At 33.4% G+C, this 15,276-nt stretch overlaps 1 protein-coding gene across 3 annotated transcripts; it reads right to left on the bottom strand.

The window, feature by feature from the left end:
- Positions 1 to 6,910: 6,910 nt before the first annotated feature.
- MS3_00001710 (uncharacterized protein) lies at positions 6,911 to 14,876 on the bottom strand. 3 transcript variants are annotated; one of them, XM_035729621.2, is made up of 7 exons: positions 14,620 to 14,876; positions 11,139 to 11,186; positions 10,947 to 11,006; positions 10,096 to 10,560; positions 9,251 to 9,385; positions 8,364 to 8,691; positions 6,911 to 7,395 (listed from the first exon to the last, which is right to left on the bottom strand). In XM_035729621.2, the coding sequence occupies exons 1-6, from the start codon at positions 14,689 to 14,691 to the stop codon at positions 8,536 to 8,538; spliced, it is 936 nt and encodes a 311-aa protein (XP_035586430.1). In that variant the 5' UTR covers positions 14,692 to 14,876; the 3' UTR covers positions 6,911 to 7,395; positions 8,364 to 8,535. The 3 variants fall into 3 exon arrangements, with proteins under 3 accessions (XP_035586430.1, XP_051074614.1, XP_051074615.1); XM_051209183.1 differs by lacking the exon at positions 10,947 to 11,006 and having other exon boundaries at positions 7,850 to 8,691; XM_051209184.1 differs by lacking the exons at positions 10,947 to 11,006; positions 11,139 to 11,186.
- Between the last annotated feature and the right edge of the window lie 400 nt (positions 14,877 to 15,276).

A 15,276-nucleotide genomic window follows, 5' to 3' on the forward strand; every position in this document is an offset into this window, starting at 1 on the left:
AAGAAGGAGAAATATTTATGAATAAATTCGAATTCGTTATTTTCACCTAATAAATACATAGAAGGAGTACTTATTGACTCGTAACCTACTGAAACTGTTTTTCCTTAACTATAAACAGATTTTAGGACGAAAATGATAGGTGTTTCAGAATATTGTAATTTGTCAGTATAGGGGTCATGAACTTACTATGGCTCTAGAGATCGGTATTTGTACTTAGGTGACTTCAGTCAATGTACAGTAAGGAAGTAATCTCCTGGAAATCATCTGTAAAAAATGTCAGTGTTGAGCGATACTTGTATTACTATGTTCGTGCTCCTAGTCGTTTCAAGATGGTAAAGTAAGAATATTTCTCATAGAGTCATATAAAATAACGTACCACAGAGGAGTCCCATACTAGAATGAAACAAATACCCAGTGTTTTCAAATTTCAGTGGTTATCTGACTAAGGAGAGTTTGTTATGTAAAACCACAGAATTCAATCATCAGAGCCCCCTAAACTGAAAAATATCAATAAAACTGAACTAGAGAGCTTTTTAACATAAACACACCTGATAATTTAGTAGCGATAGTTGCAGCTACATTATATTGAGACGTTGTAAACAAAACTAAACCTAAATATAACTAGTTGCATTATAGGTCACATCATGGTCATAAATACATACCAAGGAACATCTTTAATATCAGAAATACACAATCAAAAATAATCATTTTCTGTTATCTTATTTTCTAATATCTTTATCCATATTTACCAGTAATCTTATTAATGAGACTTCACTAATTAGCACAAAAACATAATTGTAAAATTCAGAAAGTTGATAGCAAACATTCAGTCCTAATTTTGATGATAGATACAAGCTGAGATTCAAAAACTGAAAACAGGTTATACAGTTATTCATATAAAACAGAAGACATCTTTCCCAACTTATTAAACACTCAAATCGCTCCTTGAAGTTAGTTTATTTCACCAATATTTAATCATAAATGCCTTCGAATCATTGCTATCGTATATCTTAACCACTAAGTGAACAGTGGTGATATTGTTTGCAGGATAAAGGTAGAAATACCAAATCGGTTTATGCAATAGTGAATCTTTATCGATTGATTTGAGTGGGATTACCGTCTACCTCGACGCGCAATGTTTGCTGGTGTGGGGATAATTTGGAATAAATCTAGAGGCAGCCAAAAAAAACATAGCATCAGTCCATAAAGTTACTGGCTACTAGACTGAACCATGTTACAATGTTCAGACTACCTGGTTAGAGTCCAAACGATTATCGTAAGCAATCGTTGAAAACATTGAGTGGTGTCATTTAGAATCAATTTCAATGGAACGTTAGCATTTACTCATTGCCATCCCTTAAATCCAGAGTCCTAAAAGTATTTTTTTAGACTTTTCGTTCTGAAAATTCTTTTATCTTGTATATGCCTAATATTTACTACTACCACTAATACCGTTATTTTTCTACTACTCTGAGATTTGTCTTGAAAACTTCGTCTCTCTTTGGTGATATGAAGTATCAGTTTGAACTAATACAGATGTGTACCAGGTCCTACATCGCTTGTGCATGATTGTTAGCTTAAAAAATAATTTAATTTGTCATTGAAATTCTAGCCTAACATATGGGAAGACATTTCGTCTCTTTGAGTTAAAAGAATACATTTTTTTGAAAACTAACAATGTTATTTCTTCACTAACAATGTAAACAATGAAATTTAATAATAATAATAATAGTGATAATGTACTTATGCATTGACTAGGACTGTTAGCTAAAATAAGCAACAAGTGTGAATCTTCATTAACAAAAGAACAATTAAGTTAACGATGTTTATGTATATTTCTAACAGACAATACAATTACATGTGCTATTTAAAAAGAAGTAATTGGACTTATTTATTACTCTAAACATATAGGTCTAAGAAATATTTCTATGCAACATCATTCATCACATTAATATCTAATAGTTTGGTATATATGATCTAATAAGTGAATGGGAATTAAAAAACTTTAACAAAAATAATAGATCTGAAACTAATTACTATCAACACCATGATAACTAAGGTCTTAGTGTCACTGGAAGCCTATCAGAATATGATTATTTAAATGGCTTTTTAAGTTGAATCATATTGCAAGTTTTGAAATAATGACATTCAGAAGCAGATTATACTGTGCTATTGAGGCATTAAATATCAATCAGATATTTGGTTTTCAATACACTGAAACCCAGTTATTAATTAAATTCATATAAAAATACAAATGCTGTTAGTTATTGCTGAATAACATCAGCACTACTAAATGGATGTGTAAAATGTGGAATTCTATAGAGGATTTTTATTAATATTGGAAATATTCAAAGTAATGAAATGGAATATCATGGTTATTAGAGTACACTGTGACATATACGATACTTTGAATCCATTGGTTTTAAATATCACTTATTATATTTATGATTATTATATGCGAGTTTGTTATCGGAAACCCCAATTATGCATAAGTTTTATTTGTTATTTTCAGTTGTTTTTAAGATGAAGACACATACCTGACAGTACATGGTATAATTAGACAATAAATTTAATGATAGACGCGGTTCAGAAATAATCAGTGAAACTAATTAGTAGTAGAGAAAGAGAATAATATCAAAATAATCAATGAATATTGTTACTATAAGGGATTTATGAAGATTCTTAAATGTCATAGTTTATATCACGGATTACTTTTAATAATACAACTTTTAAAAACCGAGGAGCATTGTGATATATTGTTCAGTGTCCGATTTTGATACTGATACACAATTGTTTATACGATCCCAACTCAGCTACTGAGATGAGAATGAAGCTTTTTATTGGTCAAACGAAGCAAAATAACTGTACACGCATTCACATATAAGTATACAAACATCATTTGTACCCTAGAAATTTAAACCATATTTATCCACCGTTAGTGCGAAATCTTGGTCAATCGCATAGGCTTATCATTTGTTCGATGTCTGATTGGTCCATTGTATTACATTGGACTTGTATATGAAACTCCTCAGCAGTGACCATTCACCTCTTATCAGGGATTGAACCCAATACCTTCAAATCTTTAGACGAGCGTTTAAGTTTTAGACCACTAAGCGAACATCCAATGGGTTACATTTCTAGGTCCAGTCAACTCGTGAAATCACGCGACTCCCAAAACCATTGGTAACTGTCATACGCCCAACATGTGTGAACTTCACTGGCCACAAGAACGCCTGGAATCACCTCGCAATATCAGTCATTAGTACATTAGTATTATTATGAGGAGTTTTTGACGATTGCGCTCATATAGATATGTTTTACAAAATCTGAAAAATTAAAAGGATCATGTAAACATATTCATCGTGTAATTTTTCTAGATTAGTGAACTAATAAAAGTCAGGTAACATACTGAAAATGAAGGATTTTTTACAATTAAAATTAGAACTCAACACATAAAATCAACTAAAACAAAACCATACTTGAGTGATTCTACTAATCGAATACACTAATGGACGAAGAAGCAGTGTTTCTATAAAGTATAATCATAAAATAAATAATAAACATATATGCATTAAAAGAATTATCAAATTAAATTCAAGGATATCATAGAATTTCATCCAGCCTTTTCAGAATATTACATATATGTGATTTCAGCTAGAAGTTGGTAGAACTGGAAATCAATCATATCCTGAAATCCAAGTTTAACATTTTTATAACATAGGAAGTAATAGTGACAAATAACTTATGCATAACTGGCAATACATTTGTTATAAAGTAATATTTTATTCACAGTTTATATTATTTAAAATTAAACATAGGCATTTTCTGGACTCAGATCGAGAACATATTACGTTCAACTGAATATCATCACCTTCGATACACAAAACTTCTTACGTAAAAAAAATTGGTGTACATACTATTCAGTTGTGTTATGACGAAGTTTTGGGTCATTTGAAAAGAATTTTTAACGAGAAAAGTTTACGTTTCAAATATGCGTATCTAATAAACAGGATCTTGGGGATTAATACAAGCGCTTAACACAGAGAATGTAAAATATTCATTATATTATTGTATCATATTACATATCAGGTTATTCTATATGACTTAATTGACTATTTAGCCAGAATCATAGATAATAATGGCACTAATTTCAGCTATTGAGTTAACTGGAGTAAGGTAGATGGAGCTATGTCATTAGTTGTTTAAGAAGTGAACTAATAACTATTAGTTTTTAAGTTTAAACCACAATTTAATTTCATTTGTTTAAGCACTTGGATACCGCCTTATTTTCAGTGTTTCTAAATTTTGGAATCCTTTATCTCAACCATGATATTTTATAATGCTAGTTTTTGAAATGACAAATTGTTAATTTACAGTCTCGAGTCGCTAGGCTCTTGTTGCCATGTAGGTACTTCAGTGGTTCCGTGGATATTACTTTTGATATTATCTTGACATAACTATGTAGCAGTTAATACCAGTAGAATTCAGGAAAAAGGTTTTTACATTTTCGGCTCATCAACCCCAATGAATGGTGGTGTCGGACGAGTTATTTCGCTAGCCGAAACATGTATACATAAACACAATGACCTTGCAATTAAATCACAGAAATTTCCATGCACCATTCACAACCGATATATGTCGAATAAGCTGGCAATTAAGATAACATTTTAGCGTGGAATTGTGTGTGCTGGATTCGAGGTCTGACAGACACAATTATGAATTCAGTCCACAGACATCAAATGATACGTTGTTTGTCGCCAAGAATCTACCACTGATCACTCACTATCAAAGAACCACACAGCTACTAGTTCCCTTTGTTTCTTTATAATGCAAATAGAGACAATCTCTGGTTGGTAACACCATTTTTCTGTTTTCATATAGGATATGTAGTTAAAACTCGTCAGCATGAAAATGAAAATGTCAAACAATGAATAAATACAATCCAATTGGTCATAAATGGAGGCAAACAAAATAGACCGACTATTCACTTAATTTATTCAATCGTTATAGGTAATACTGATTTTGCAAATGAAATTCGCAGCCATGTCGCACTTTGTACGCAAAGCACACTAAACATAAAAAGGAACTACAATATAACCATATATGTAGTGAAAACGTGATAAATCATACATACAACTACAAAGTTGATGTGAACTTATCTACTTCGATAATATCAATATTTATACAATTTACGTGGAAAACATTTTCAACGAAATTTATACTGTGACGTAGTACAGTCTGTTTAAATCCTTATAGAACCATTATTTGAATAATAATGATAAACAAATACGGTTGAACACTGGATAAGCTGTTTATATTGTCAGCCAAACAACGAAACTGATCGAAAACAGTCTCGTAGCTAAGTATCATGTAATTTATTTAAAACACTAAAACAGATGGGTTTCAATCCAATTTAGACCAAGGGTCTGATTTTCGTTTGACAGGCATTAAAACTAATTTTTGATGCTACTGAATGATTTAAACAAAAGCCAATTACTAATCCTCATGGACGAAGATATCTCAGAAGCTGCTACTAGCTTATTGATGCATTCTAAACGATTTAGAATTATTTGGAAGGTGAATTAAGTAAATTTGGTAAAGTCAATTAGCCCTTAAGAATTGAATTAAAGAGCTTTTAGTACTGTGATCAAGATTATAATTTAATTATTTCGGCCTACTTCAGTTCGATTAGTTTATATAAATGAACTACTCACGCACATAAATGCATCACTAACCCGCAAAATTAGAAACCTGTCCCTTTTGTATATCCATGACGTAAGAGCACCAGTTATTAACTCCAATACACTAGATTTACAACGGTTTATTCGTGATCATCGTCAGTTTACGTTTGTTCAAAAGTATATGAAGAACTCATGGGTGTCATATTTCAGAAATGTTACATGGACGCTAGCTCGAGTATTCTAGTTTGATTACGATTATACTGAATTTTGAAAAGGCAGAACTCGCAACATTGAATTATCAAATATATCCCACCGCAGGTTTATGCACTGTCAGTAATCGGTTATCTGCATAACACAGCATGAAATGAAAGGGATATTATCAGAAAGTCATTGGCCAACATCAAACTTGACTGTTTCTAGTTGGCCAAAGTAGAAATTATTTGTTGCTAGACACTGTTCTCAACCAAATTAAGAAACAGAAACCGAGTTCCACCACACCTCGGTGAGAATTCCGCTGTTAATATTAGCAACACCATTCAAAACTATGGTTCATATCTTCGGATGTTCTACTCCTTTATTGAACGAATTGAATGAAACAAATAACGGCGAGCTAAAACAAGTAGCGAAGTAAATTGAGTCAAGCTTACGAAAAGTTTAAAACCATAATATCAGTCGTAGAATTGGACTCCACTAAAATGAACTATCTCGCTGTCAGGAATTAGCCAGACATGAGATTTAAAAGTACCTTTGAAAATAAGAGGTTGATTCCCATTCAATAAGATAACATGTTTCGACTATAAATCAGATGTATTTAGAAAGCAAAGGTCTATCTCCTGAATTCAGGAACAAAGTTCTACTCAAGTTTCTCTAGATTAGTCGAGGATAATATACAGAATTTAAGAGAAAACAATAGGACCCCTCAAAAATCCCAAGTTAGATAAAAGGATTCTGGGTTTTCAACTCGACAGTGTAACAACAAACCTTCCTCCCTAATGCCTTTAACTTTTAATAAGTCTGTTATTAATAACAGCAACTCACTAACTAATGAATTTAATAATTACAAATTTCTATAACCTTTAAATTATGTAGTCCAAAACAAAAGCATTTGTACTTAAGAAATTCAAATCGGAATAGGTACAGCAACACTGACCATGTTACTGAAGCCAGGAAACTTAAATTGCTTCAAACTTTCTTTACCCCCAAAAATTCCGAATAAATAAGGACAAGCGTTTTAAAATATTTCGTACATTTAAAATCAATAATAATGGTTAAATCAATGTGACATTATTTTGAATGAAATAGGGCAATGATTTCCTAAAAGAAAGTTGGACATAAGATTGTCGATGAAAACTTTACGATTATATATTTGACCAGATCGTATTATTAAAACATGATTTTTGAAAAGCCAAAAATAAAGTCATATCCAAATACAAGAGGTCTCTAAAAGCAGTCAAAAGCAGATTTGGAGAAGAGTAATGTAAAGTAAAACCAAGTAGAAAACTTGTCGATATTAACAATTATGAAATGTAAGCATTTATTTGAAACCATTGTTTTAATCCTGGATACAGATTTACAGATATAGTGAGGATAAAAGGTAAGATATTTGAACAGAATTTTAGTAACAGTTCAGTAAAGAAAGAAATTAACTGAATACAATTGTTTGTACCAAACGTGTGCATGTAGCATACATTGATCGTTTTGTTGATGAATACCACTAAATAAGAAAGAAAACGTAACAATGTAAATCATATCAAAGACTATGTCACTAGAAAGCAAAACTTAAAAAAAAACTAATAAAATGAGCACTAATAAAAGTAAATACCACGTGAAACACATTAACAAATTAACATTCTAAACAGTTTATTTTGCTCTTTATAATAACACTAGTAACATGCATTGTATGAGATTAAATAGAAGTAAAAAACTATCAAAATTTTTAATGTTATAATTATCAAATGGACATATTTTGGGAGCGTTCGTCTCAAATGCGATACATGCAAGCAAATCAAATGCTGCTACTACTTATACTATGATGTCTACGTGAATGCCACAATTAAGACATCCAATAACTTTGATGCCTGTCAGGAGACAAAATTAATACCAAGTCAGGGACAAGTTCCGTTACGTTGTGATTTAAATTTTACCACAAAATGCTTGCTAAATAATACCTGGCACATAAAGTTAGACGATATTGTCCTCAAAGTACGCCTTTTGGAAATAATCTGTGTAACGTTTATTGTTGTCGATTGATTCCATGACAGCCTAGTATATCAAAATGGAGCGGAGACTGTGATCTTTTAACTGGGATCATTTTTCAATAACTGGATTACTTGATCGTAAGTTTTGTTATGAAAATGTCACTATTCATTGACTTGTGACTGACGTACAATGCAATCCCCCAACCTATCACGTTTATCTCAATATATTCTAAACAAACCTACCACTTATTCACTCACGCCAGAAATATTTCGGGAAGTAACAGTGTGGTAGCGATGTTACAGCTTTTTTCAGCAAGGTAAATAAAGAAGCATGTCTTCGGACAGGTCTCCTTATGATCTAACAGCATTATTCATTTATAATTTATGTATTTATTAAATTATCACATTTAGTAATCCAAAGTAATTAATGCGCTTCAGGTGTATAAATTTAGAAATAGATAAATAATCAAAACAGTAATCTCACCTAGTATTATGTGATATGACCGGAACGTCCGGATGCATGTAGAAAACAATTAGTAAGACAATATCCAAAAGAAAAAGACAATCAATTTTATTACAGAGGGGTGAAAAATATTTGACTTGTAAGATGAACTGTAAAGTTGCTTAACAAAATAGATGTAAACATTGTCATGCTCTTAGTAATCATTAGATACCATCACTGAGTTTTTTGTTTCATAATGAAATCCATTAACTTCAGAATGTCCGTTAATCAGTTCCAGATTTGCTAGCTTAGACTGGATTACGTTATCATCAACATATCCATTGGCATTGTTGCAATCCACACCATTCACCTACACAATCAGAGACAGAAATAAAGTATTCATAGTAATAAAAACGATAGTTTTATTCAATGTGACATATCCGTATGCTGTATGAAATTTTTGGGACGAAATACGATGAGAGAAATGACAATGTTGTGAGCACACAACACATCGACACTTTTGTACAACGAAAGAAATTACATGAAAAACCAGCAAATTGTAGCTCACAACGGACTATTCTGATTCCATAAATTACATACTTTCACTAAAGACTGACGTATCAAATTATTAGGGGTTTAAGTAACCTGGAAAGGTTTCGTATGCTTTATAGTCCATAATAAGTAATTATAAAAGAATTTTATAGTACAATAACAATGCTTGCGGTTTGTTGCGAATCTAGAACTAGCTGGATTGAATTCGAAGGACCATGCCAAGCAATGCCAGGAGATACGTCAGAGGATGTAGTTCAATGATACTTTCGTTGTAATCATTGAAGGTTCACTAGTTTTGTGATTAGGCATAAGTAATTGTGATTTATAATACGAAAACTTGGAAAAAAAACAAGACAAAACAAAGAAAAAAGATTTACCTCTTCATGTGCATGAACACCATTTACCAGAACATCTTCAGATTTGTCTATACTTTCGTTTACAGGTTCACCATTTACATAAGATTCATTGACACAAGAACTGACATGTGAAATTTCTACCTCGGAGAGTGATTCCTAAAATATAATTCGGAAAATTAATACAAATTTTGTAAAGGAAAAGCATAAATTGGTTTTCTTAAGACATTACTAACTGAACTGGAACAATCAACCAAAATAAAGGGAAACTGGACTACGGTAGGAGTAAATATAGTTTTAATTTAGATTTACTTTCTACAACATTAGTGTAAACAACAAATATTTTGAAATAGAAATAAAATTACCCTTAGGAAGTCGAATGATATTAAAATAATGAACTAGATCTCTTATCACTGAATTTTATTTCACATACACTATGCTGCTGACTGTCAAGAAATCTGAGACAGGAAAAATCAATGTAGGTATTAGATGAATGGTTTAAACTGATGTATAAAAATGATTACTCACTACAAGTAAAACAATACAAAGTTTGGAAATAAAAAGAACAGGTTTTGTGAACAGTTTTCAATTCAGTGTAGCACACTAAATGCAACTTTTCCGTAACACATACCAAATAATACACACAAAGTATTCCAGTATTAGGCTCGCATATTCGTACAATCATATAATATTATTTGATCAAAACTCAACTAGACAATCCTTAACTTCAGAATACTCACAAATCGACTATATTTCAAATAATATAAGCTAACAATCACTAGGTGTGGTTTATAGCCTAATACATTGACACGTGATAGTTGAGTTGTATGCGTTTTATTTTACGGTAAACAAAAAATAAATGCACTCACCTGAGTATCATTTTTTGTCTCAGTGTGACTATAATTTTCTTCATACGGTCTCACTTCACAGACTTGGATTTCTTCCAAACGAGTTTGAGTGGCAGAAATGATAACATCTTGAACCAGGTTGTCTGCAACTAGTAGGACAGGACTAACTGAAGTGGGATCCACATTACTATTTGCTGTGCACTCAGGAGATTGTGCTTCAGTTGTGGTAACTTCTTGTTTTTCGTCATTATTAGTATCCTCGGGTTTTTCACAAGTGTTGTCGGTAGAGTGTTTTTTAAGATTAGAGCCTTTTCTGGATATACGTCGTAAAATTCGTGATATCGGGTTTCCTTTCTTGGTCCGTTTTGCATCTTCATTCTGTGGGACGTCTGACTTCGTCACATCGCCGTTTGCCTGCTCATGGTTTTCTTCTCCCGGGGAACACCTCTCTTTGTGACCATTTTCGAGCTTAACATCATCTGTGTGCTAGAAATAAAGTAATTCAGTGAAGTACTTTTAATTATTGGTACAAAGCTGGCCGATTGCTGTAGCAAATAAGTATTAAAACAGATCGATGACTTAAAGCAGATAATAAGTGACACTGAAATATGAGTTGCGATTACTGGAACATTTTAATTGATAGGATAAATTCGCTAATTAAAAGTCAGTGATAAAAAATTTCTACTTGTTATACAAATTTAAATACTAGGCGTAAAATTCAGTACTACTTATTGTCAGAATAGGGACTAAGCAAGCACATTAAGCGACAAAGTTTAGACAAACTGTCCAAAGTAACAATATTAGCAACTACTATTTATACATTTAATCCCCATAAAGCAGAAAAAATTTTGAAGCCTCAAAGACAAGCGTACCTCCGTAACCTCATCTATACAGGGAACATCTGGACCAGCTGTAACAACTCCATTTAAAAGCTAATTGATTAGTAGATGAGAAAACAAGAAAAAATCACCAGGATATACTAGCGAATTGGTAAAGCAAAGACAAGGACATGCATTTTAAAACTAATTTGTAAGGATATTGTGAAACAGGCTGCATGTACTTACTTGAACTGACTGTTCGCTATCCAACGCTTTAACTTGCTCAACAGCATCCTGAAAAAGCAGCGGAGAAATATGAACGAGAAATTTAGGGATAATTAAGTTGTATTTAACTGAAAGAGAACATGTAGATTTCGAATGAGATGCAACTTTTCATAATCACTTTTAAGCCATATTTTCGTGTGAGCTAGTGATTAATACTCAGTTGCTTAGACCAAACACGGAGATGAATTGAACCTTGGATCCAATAGTTGGAATTCGATGGCACTATGACTGCAAAACTACAGTAATGTAATCGACAGACATCTATCGGACAATTCTAAATCCTCGATATCCATATGCAGTTATTAGGCCACAAATGCATTATACATTGCCCTTTTTATAAAGGGATCTCAAACTTTTACGAAAATATATTGGGTCCAATTTCAGATACTCGTCAGTCAGTCAGCTACAACGTAGGACCAGGTACATATATTCATCAATCCAAGTTGTCACACGTCATTAGCACAACAAGATGAACACCAAATTCATAGCAGTTACCTCAATGTTAGCAATAGATAAAATATTGCATATAAGGATATGATACAGGGAGAAAGAATTAATTAGTGACTTTATGGACTAATGCTACGTTTTGACCGCCCCTAACTTTCTTCCAAAAGTCTCCAACACTAGTCAGCATTGCGCGTCGTGGTAATCGGTGGTTGGGTATGCGTAATACGTAGACTAATCATCTCAGTCGATGAAGATTTACAACCTCATCAACTGATTTACCATCATTCCTTAATACTCTGCGCCTAACCTCACTATTACATACCCGGTGATCCAAGCAGATACGAGCAATACTTCGAAGACATCTATGATCAAATACTAGTAACCTCTACCCTTAATGGCCACGTTTCGCAGCCGTGAAGAATAACAGAGCGAACTGCTGCGCGGTGTACTCGTCCTTTAATTGACAGATGGATATCTTGCCTTCGCCATTGGTGACGTGAGTTGGCAAAAGCTAGTCGTCAGGCAACGACCCATCATGATTGATCAGACGTGTTCGGTTACTTCACTCCCTAACTTTAGTTCAAGTGCTGACGTAGACCAGTCCTGAGGCAACAACTTGCATTTCGAGGGGGAGAAATGCATCCCAAACATTCTGGCATTGTCAGTCAGTGTCACAGAAAGACTGAATTTTATCAGCATCTTTACCAAACAGGACTATATCATCTGCGTGTCATAAGTCGATAAGTGGACTTCCTAGGAGATCAATTACTGAAAATTCAGACGACGAGAATATTATTTTCAGCAGATTTATGATGAAGCTAAACAAAAATGGAGACAGTGGACAACCTCGCCGAATACCAATTGAGGTTGAAAAATCAGATGACAGTTTGCTATAAGCTCTGACTTGACCAGCAGTGTTCGAGTAAAGAGCCTTCACAAGGTTTGTGTCCTTTGAGGCATACCTTTCATTAATAGACTGCCACAGAACGTCTCGGTCTACAGAGTCAAATGCTGAGGACGCCGATAAGCAAGCATGTGTTCTAAAATCTGACGAATGGTGAATATGTGGTCTATGCAACCATCAGATACTGGTCATTTTCAACTGTTAAGGAATTAAAACTAACTAGAGATACCAATCGAAACTGAATATGATGATGGTAACAACACATAAGCAGGGACACTAACGTCGGCAGAAAAAGGTAATAATGAGATGTATTTAGACCGGTTACGATACACAGTTATTTTAACAAGCCGATTAGGAGTATGTATTTACCATACTAAAACTTATTTGGAACAGACAAATGATAGATCGGTATATGAAAAACTTGAATTTTTTGGAGGTATTGAAAATGTAGTTACCAAGTTACTAGGGAAAACTGAGAACAGATGGATTTAGTCTTTAAGGAAACGTCAATTAATCTTATTTGTATATTTATCTTAGTGTTGCTCGTACACAAGCTTTGGAAATCAGCTAACCGATCACAAAATAATCTCATTTATAAGGCATTATCAGCAGACAGGAAACAAGACTGGCATTGGAATAGCGAAACATGAAATACGATTGCAGCAAAATAGATCCAGCATAGCCGTTAATTGTTTTAGTATCTACTTGGTTGTAAATGAGAATAGCATAACAGTTACGCACTGATCTACATTAATATTGATTGATGAGAGACCAGGAGAATACCAAGAATTTATCAAGATATCATCAAAGATTACTTGGTAATTTCATACATATTAAAGGGAATCGCTAAAGAGCAATTAAACGCTATCGGTGTTACACAAGCACTAGTAACGTCATTTTGAGTAAAGATGTATTTTACTTAATTATAAGGCATGTTTGATGTGGTAAAAATTTCTGATCTACGATATCATCCAGAAGTGAGAAAAAAAATAAGGATGAAACTCACAGATCAGAAGATTATATGGAGATACGGAAACTACAACATTAGCTTAACCTTAAACTTACTAGAGGTCAATTATGTGAGCGCTGACACAACACATTAAATAGGATTACTGACAAGATTATTAGCAACACAGAAAACTGATAGTTGATAACAATTCAAATACCTGTTCCTTTCGTATACTATAATATCAATGTTATTCGTGATACTACTTCAGACGTCAAATACGGAAGTTTCCACACTGCATCAACGCAGAAAGAGACCAAGAGGAAGGACAATTACAGGCAATTACAGTAAATGAATAAGACATTACGGACAGATAAGATTGAGATAACTTATGGATCTGAGTTACTACAACTGATTTGAAGGCATACCAGTTATTTTTACTGTTTTCACTCCGTACAGGGGAATGTGAACCAAATAAGAATTTGCTTTTCTTAGAAATTACATCGGGTCAAAAAGTGGTGTTTTCGTCAAGCTTGTTACACTACAATGTTAAGCGCATAATTCGATAACATCTGTGAGTAGTCGCAAAGATAACCTTCAAACAAAAACGTTATTTCACTTCTACGGCAAAATTAGAAACATTTGTCTTTAGAAATTTCTACACACAACTAAGTCGTAAAACCCACTAGTGTTCTCTATGGTGATTGTCATCAATTTTCCTCACGTACGTTGATCATAATTAAAACCTTTCAGTTATTTTCTGTATCGCAAGTGATAGTTTGGATCGCTAAATGACAGTTCATACACTCAGAGGACTAGATTTTGGAGCTAAAATGTTGTAAATAAGCTTTAACAGTGAGATGCTCTGTTGAGTATACTTAAATACTGACCAAGTGCTAAATTCCAGATATTACGGTTTATTCTCTGATAAGACTATCATAGTAACAGAATATGACTTCGGAACTATGTTTAAACAATAAGGCCGTACGAAGTTTTGAAAATCAGCAATACATAAAGCTGTTTACGGTAAGACTCATTATTCTGCTCATACATCCCAGAGAAAGATAAACCTAAGTGGATAATTTCAAGAAGCTACAAGTTAGTTTCGTGTTTGTCAAAAAAATGAAAAAAAGACTGTTACTTACAGGTTTACGAAGACTGTCTTCGGTCTTCTCTGCTGTATGAGGTACCACGAACTTGCCTGATCTCCCACCCATATTCCACGTGAAAATCTGCCTGAGCGTAAACTTGCAAATATGTAAATACTTTCCGTGCTAGTCTACTATGCAATGCGAAAGCCACACTGACCAATAACCTTTATCCGACATCGTTATCACTAGTCTAAAATGACTCAGACACCTAAGTACAATCTGATTGGTTTAATAGCCAAGGCTTGATTGCTAATCCAACATTAATTTTTTCCATAGTAGGGGGGGCGAGTCTAAACCAATAAGAAAGACGTAAGTATTTGTGACGGTCTGAATCAATGACCTGTTTTCTAATTGTCCAATAAAAGTGAAGGATATTTGAGAGACAGGCTTAGTAATGTTGCTTTGTTCTATCGGCATTAATCTGCTACTAGCCTGGTCTAAAACAGGATAGGGGTAGAACAAACAGTCATAAATAAAGTTGAACCCGAGTGAGACACGTCATTTTTAAACCATCTGACCAGTTGGCTCTAAAATATATATCCAACTCCTCAGTTGTGCAGTGGGTAAGTGTGTGTCATAAATAGTCGCTTTTAAGTTATTACGTGTCCTGATTCACACTTCGTGACTAGAACTTCCTAAAACCACCAAAGT

This window comes from Schistosoma haematobium, chromosome 1 (genome assembly GCF_000699445.3).
Source record: "Schistosoma haematobium chromosome 1, whole genome shotgun sequence".
Classification (NCBI taxonomy): domain Eukaryota; kingdom Metazoa; phylum Platyhelminthes; class Trematoda; order Strigeidida; family Schistosomatidae; genus Schistosoma; species Schistosoma haematobium.

What these genes read in the sequence shown, in the direction of transcription:
- MS3_00001710 (XM_035729621.2), bottom strand. Translation starts at nt 14,691, where the DNA reads ATGGGTGGGAGATCAGGCAAGTTCGTGGTACCTCATACAGCAGAGAAG. An exon ending in AAGACAGTCTTCGTAAACCT is followed by an intron (nt 11,187 to 14,619) that starts GTAAGTAACAGT and finishes CTGCTTTTTCAG; the next exon opens with GATGCTGTTGAGCAAGTTAA. An exon ending in ATAGCGAACAGTCAGTTCAA is followed by an intron (nt 11,007 to 11,138) that starts GTAAGTACATGC and finishes CTAATCAATTAG; the next exon opens with CTTTTAAATGGAGTTGTTAC.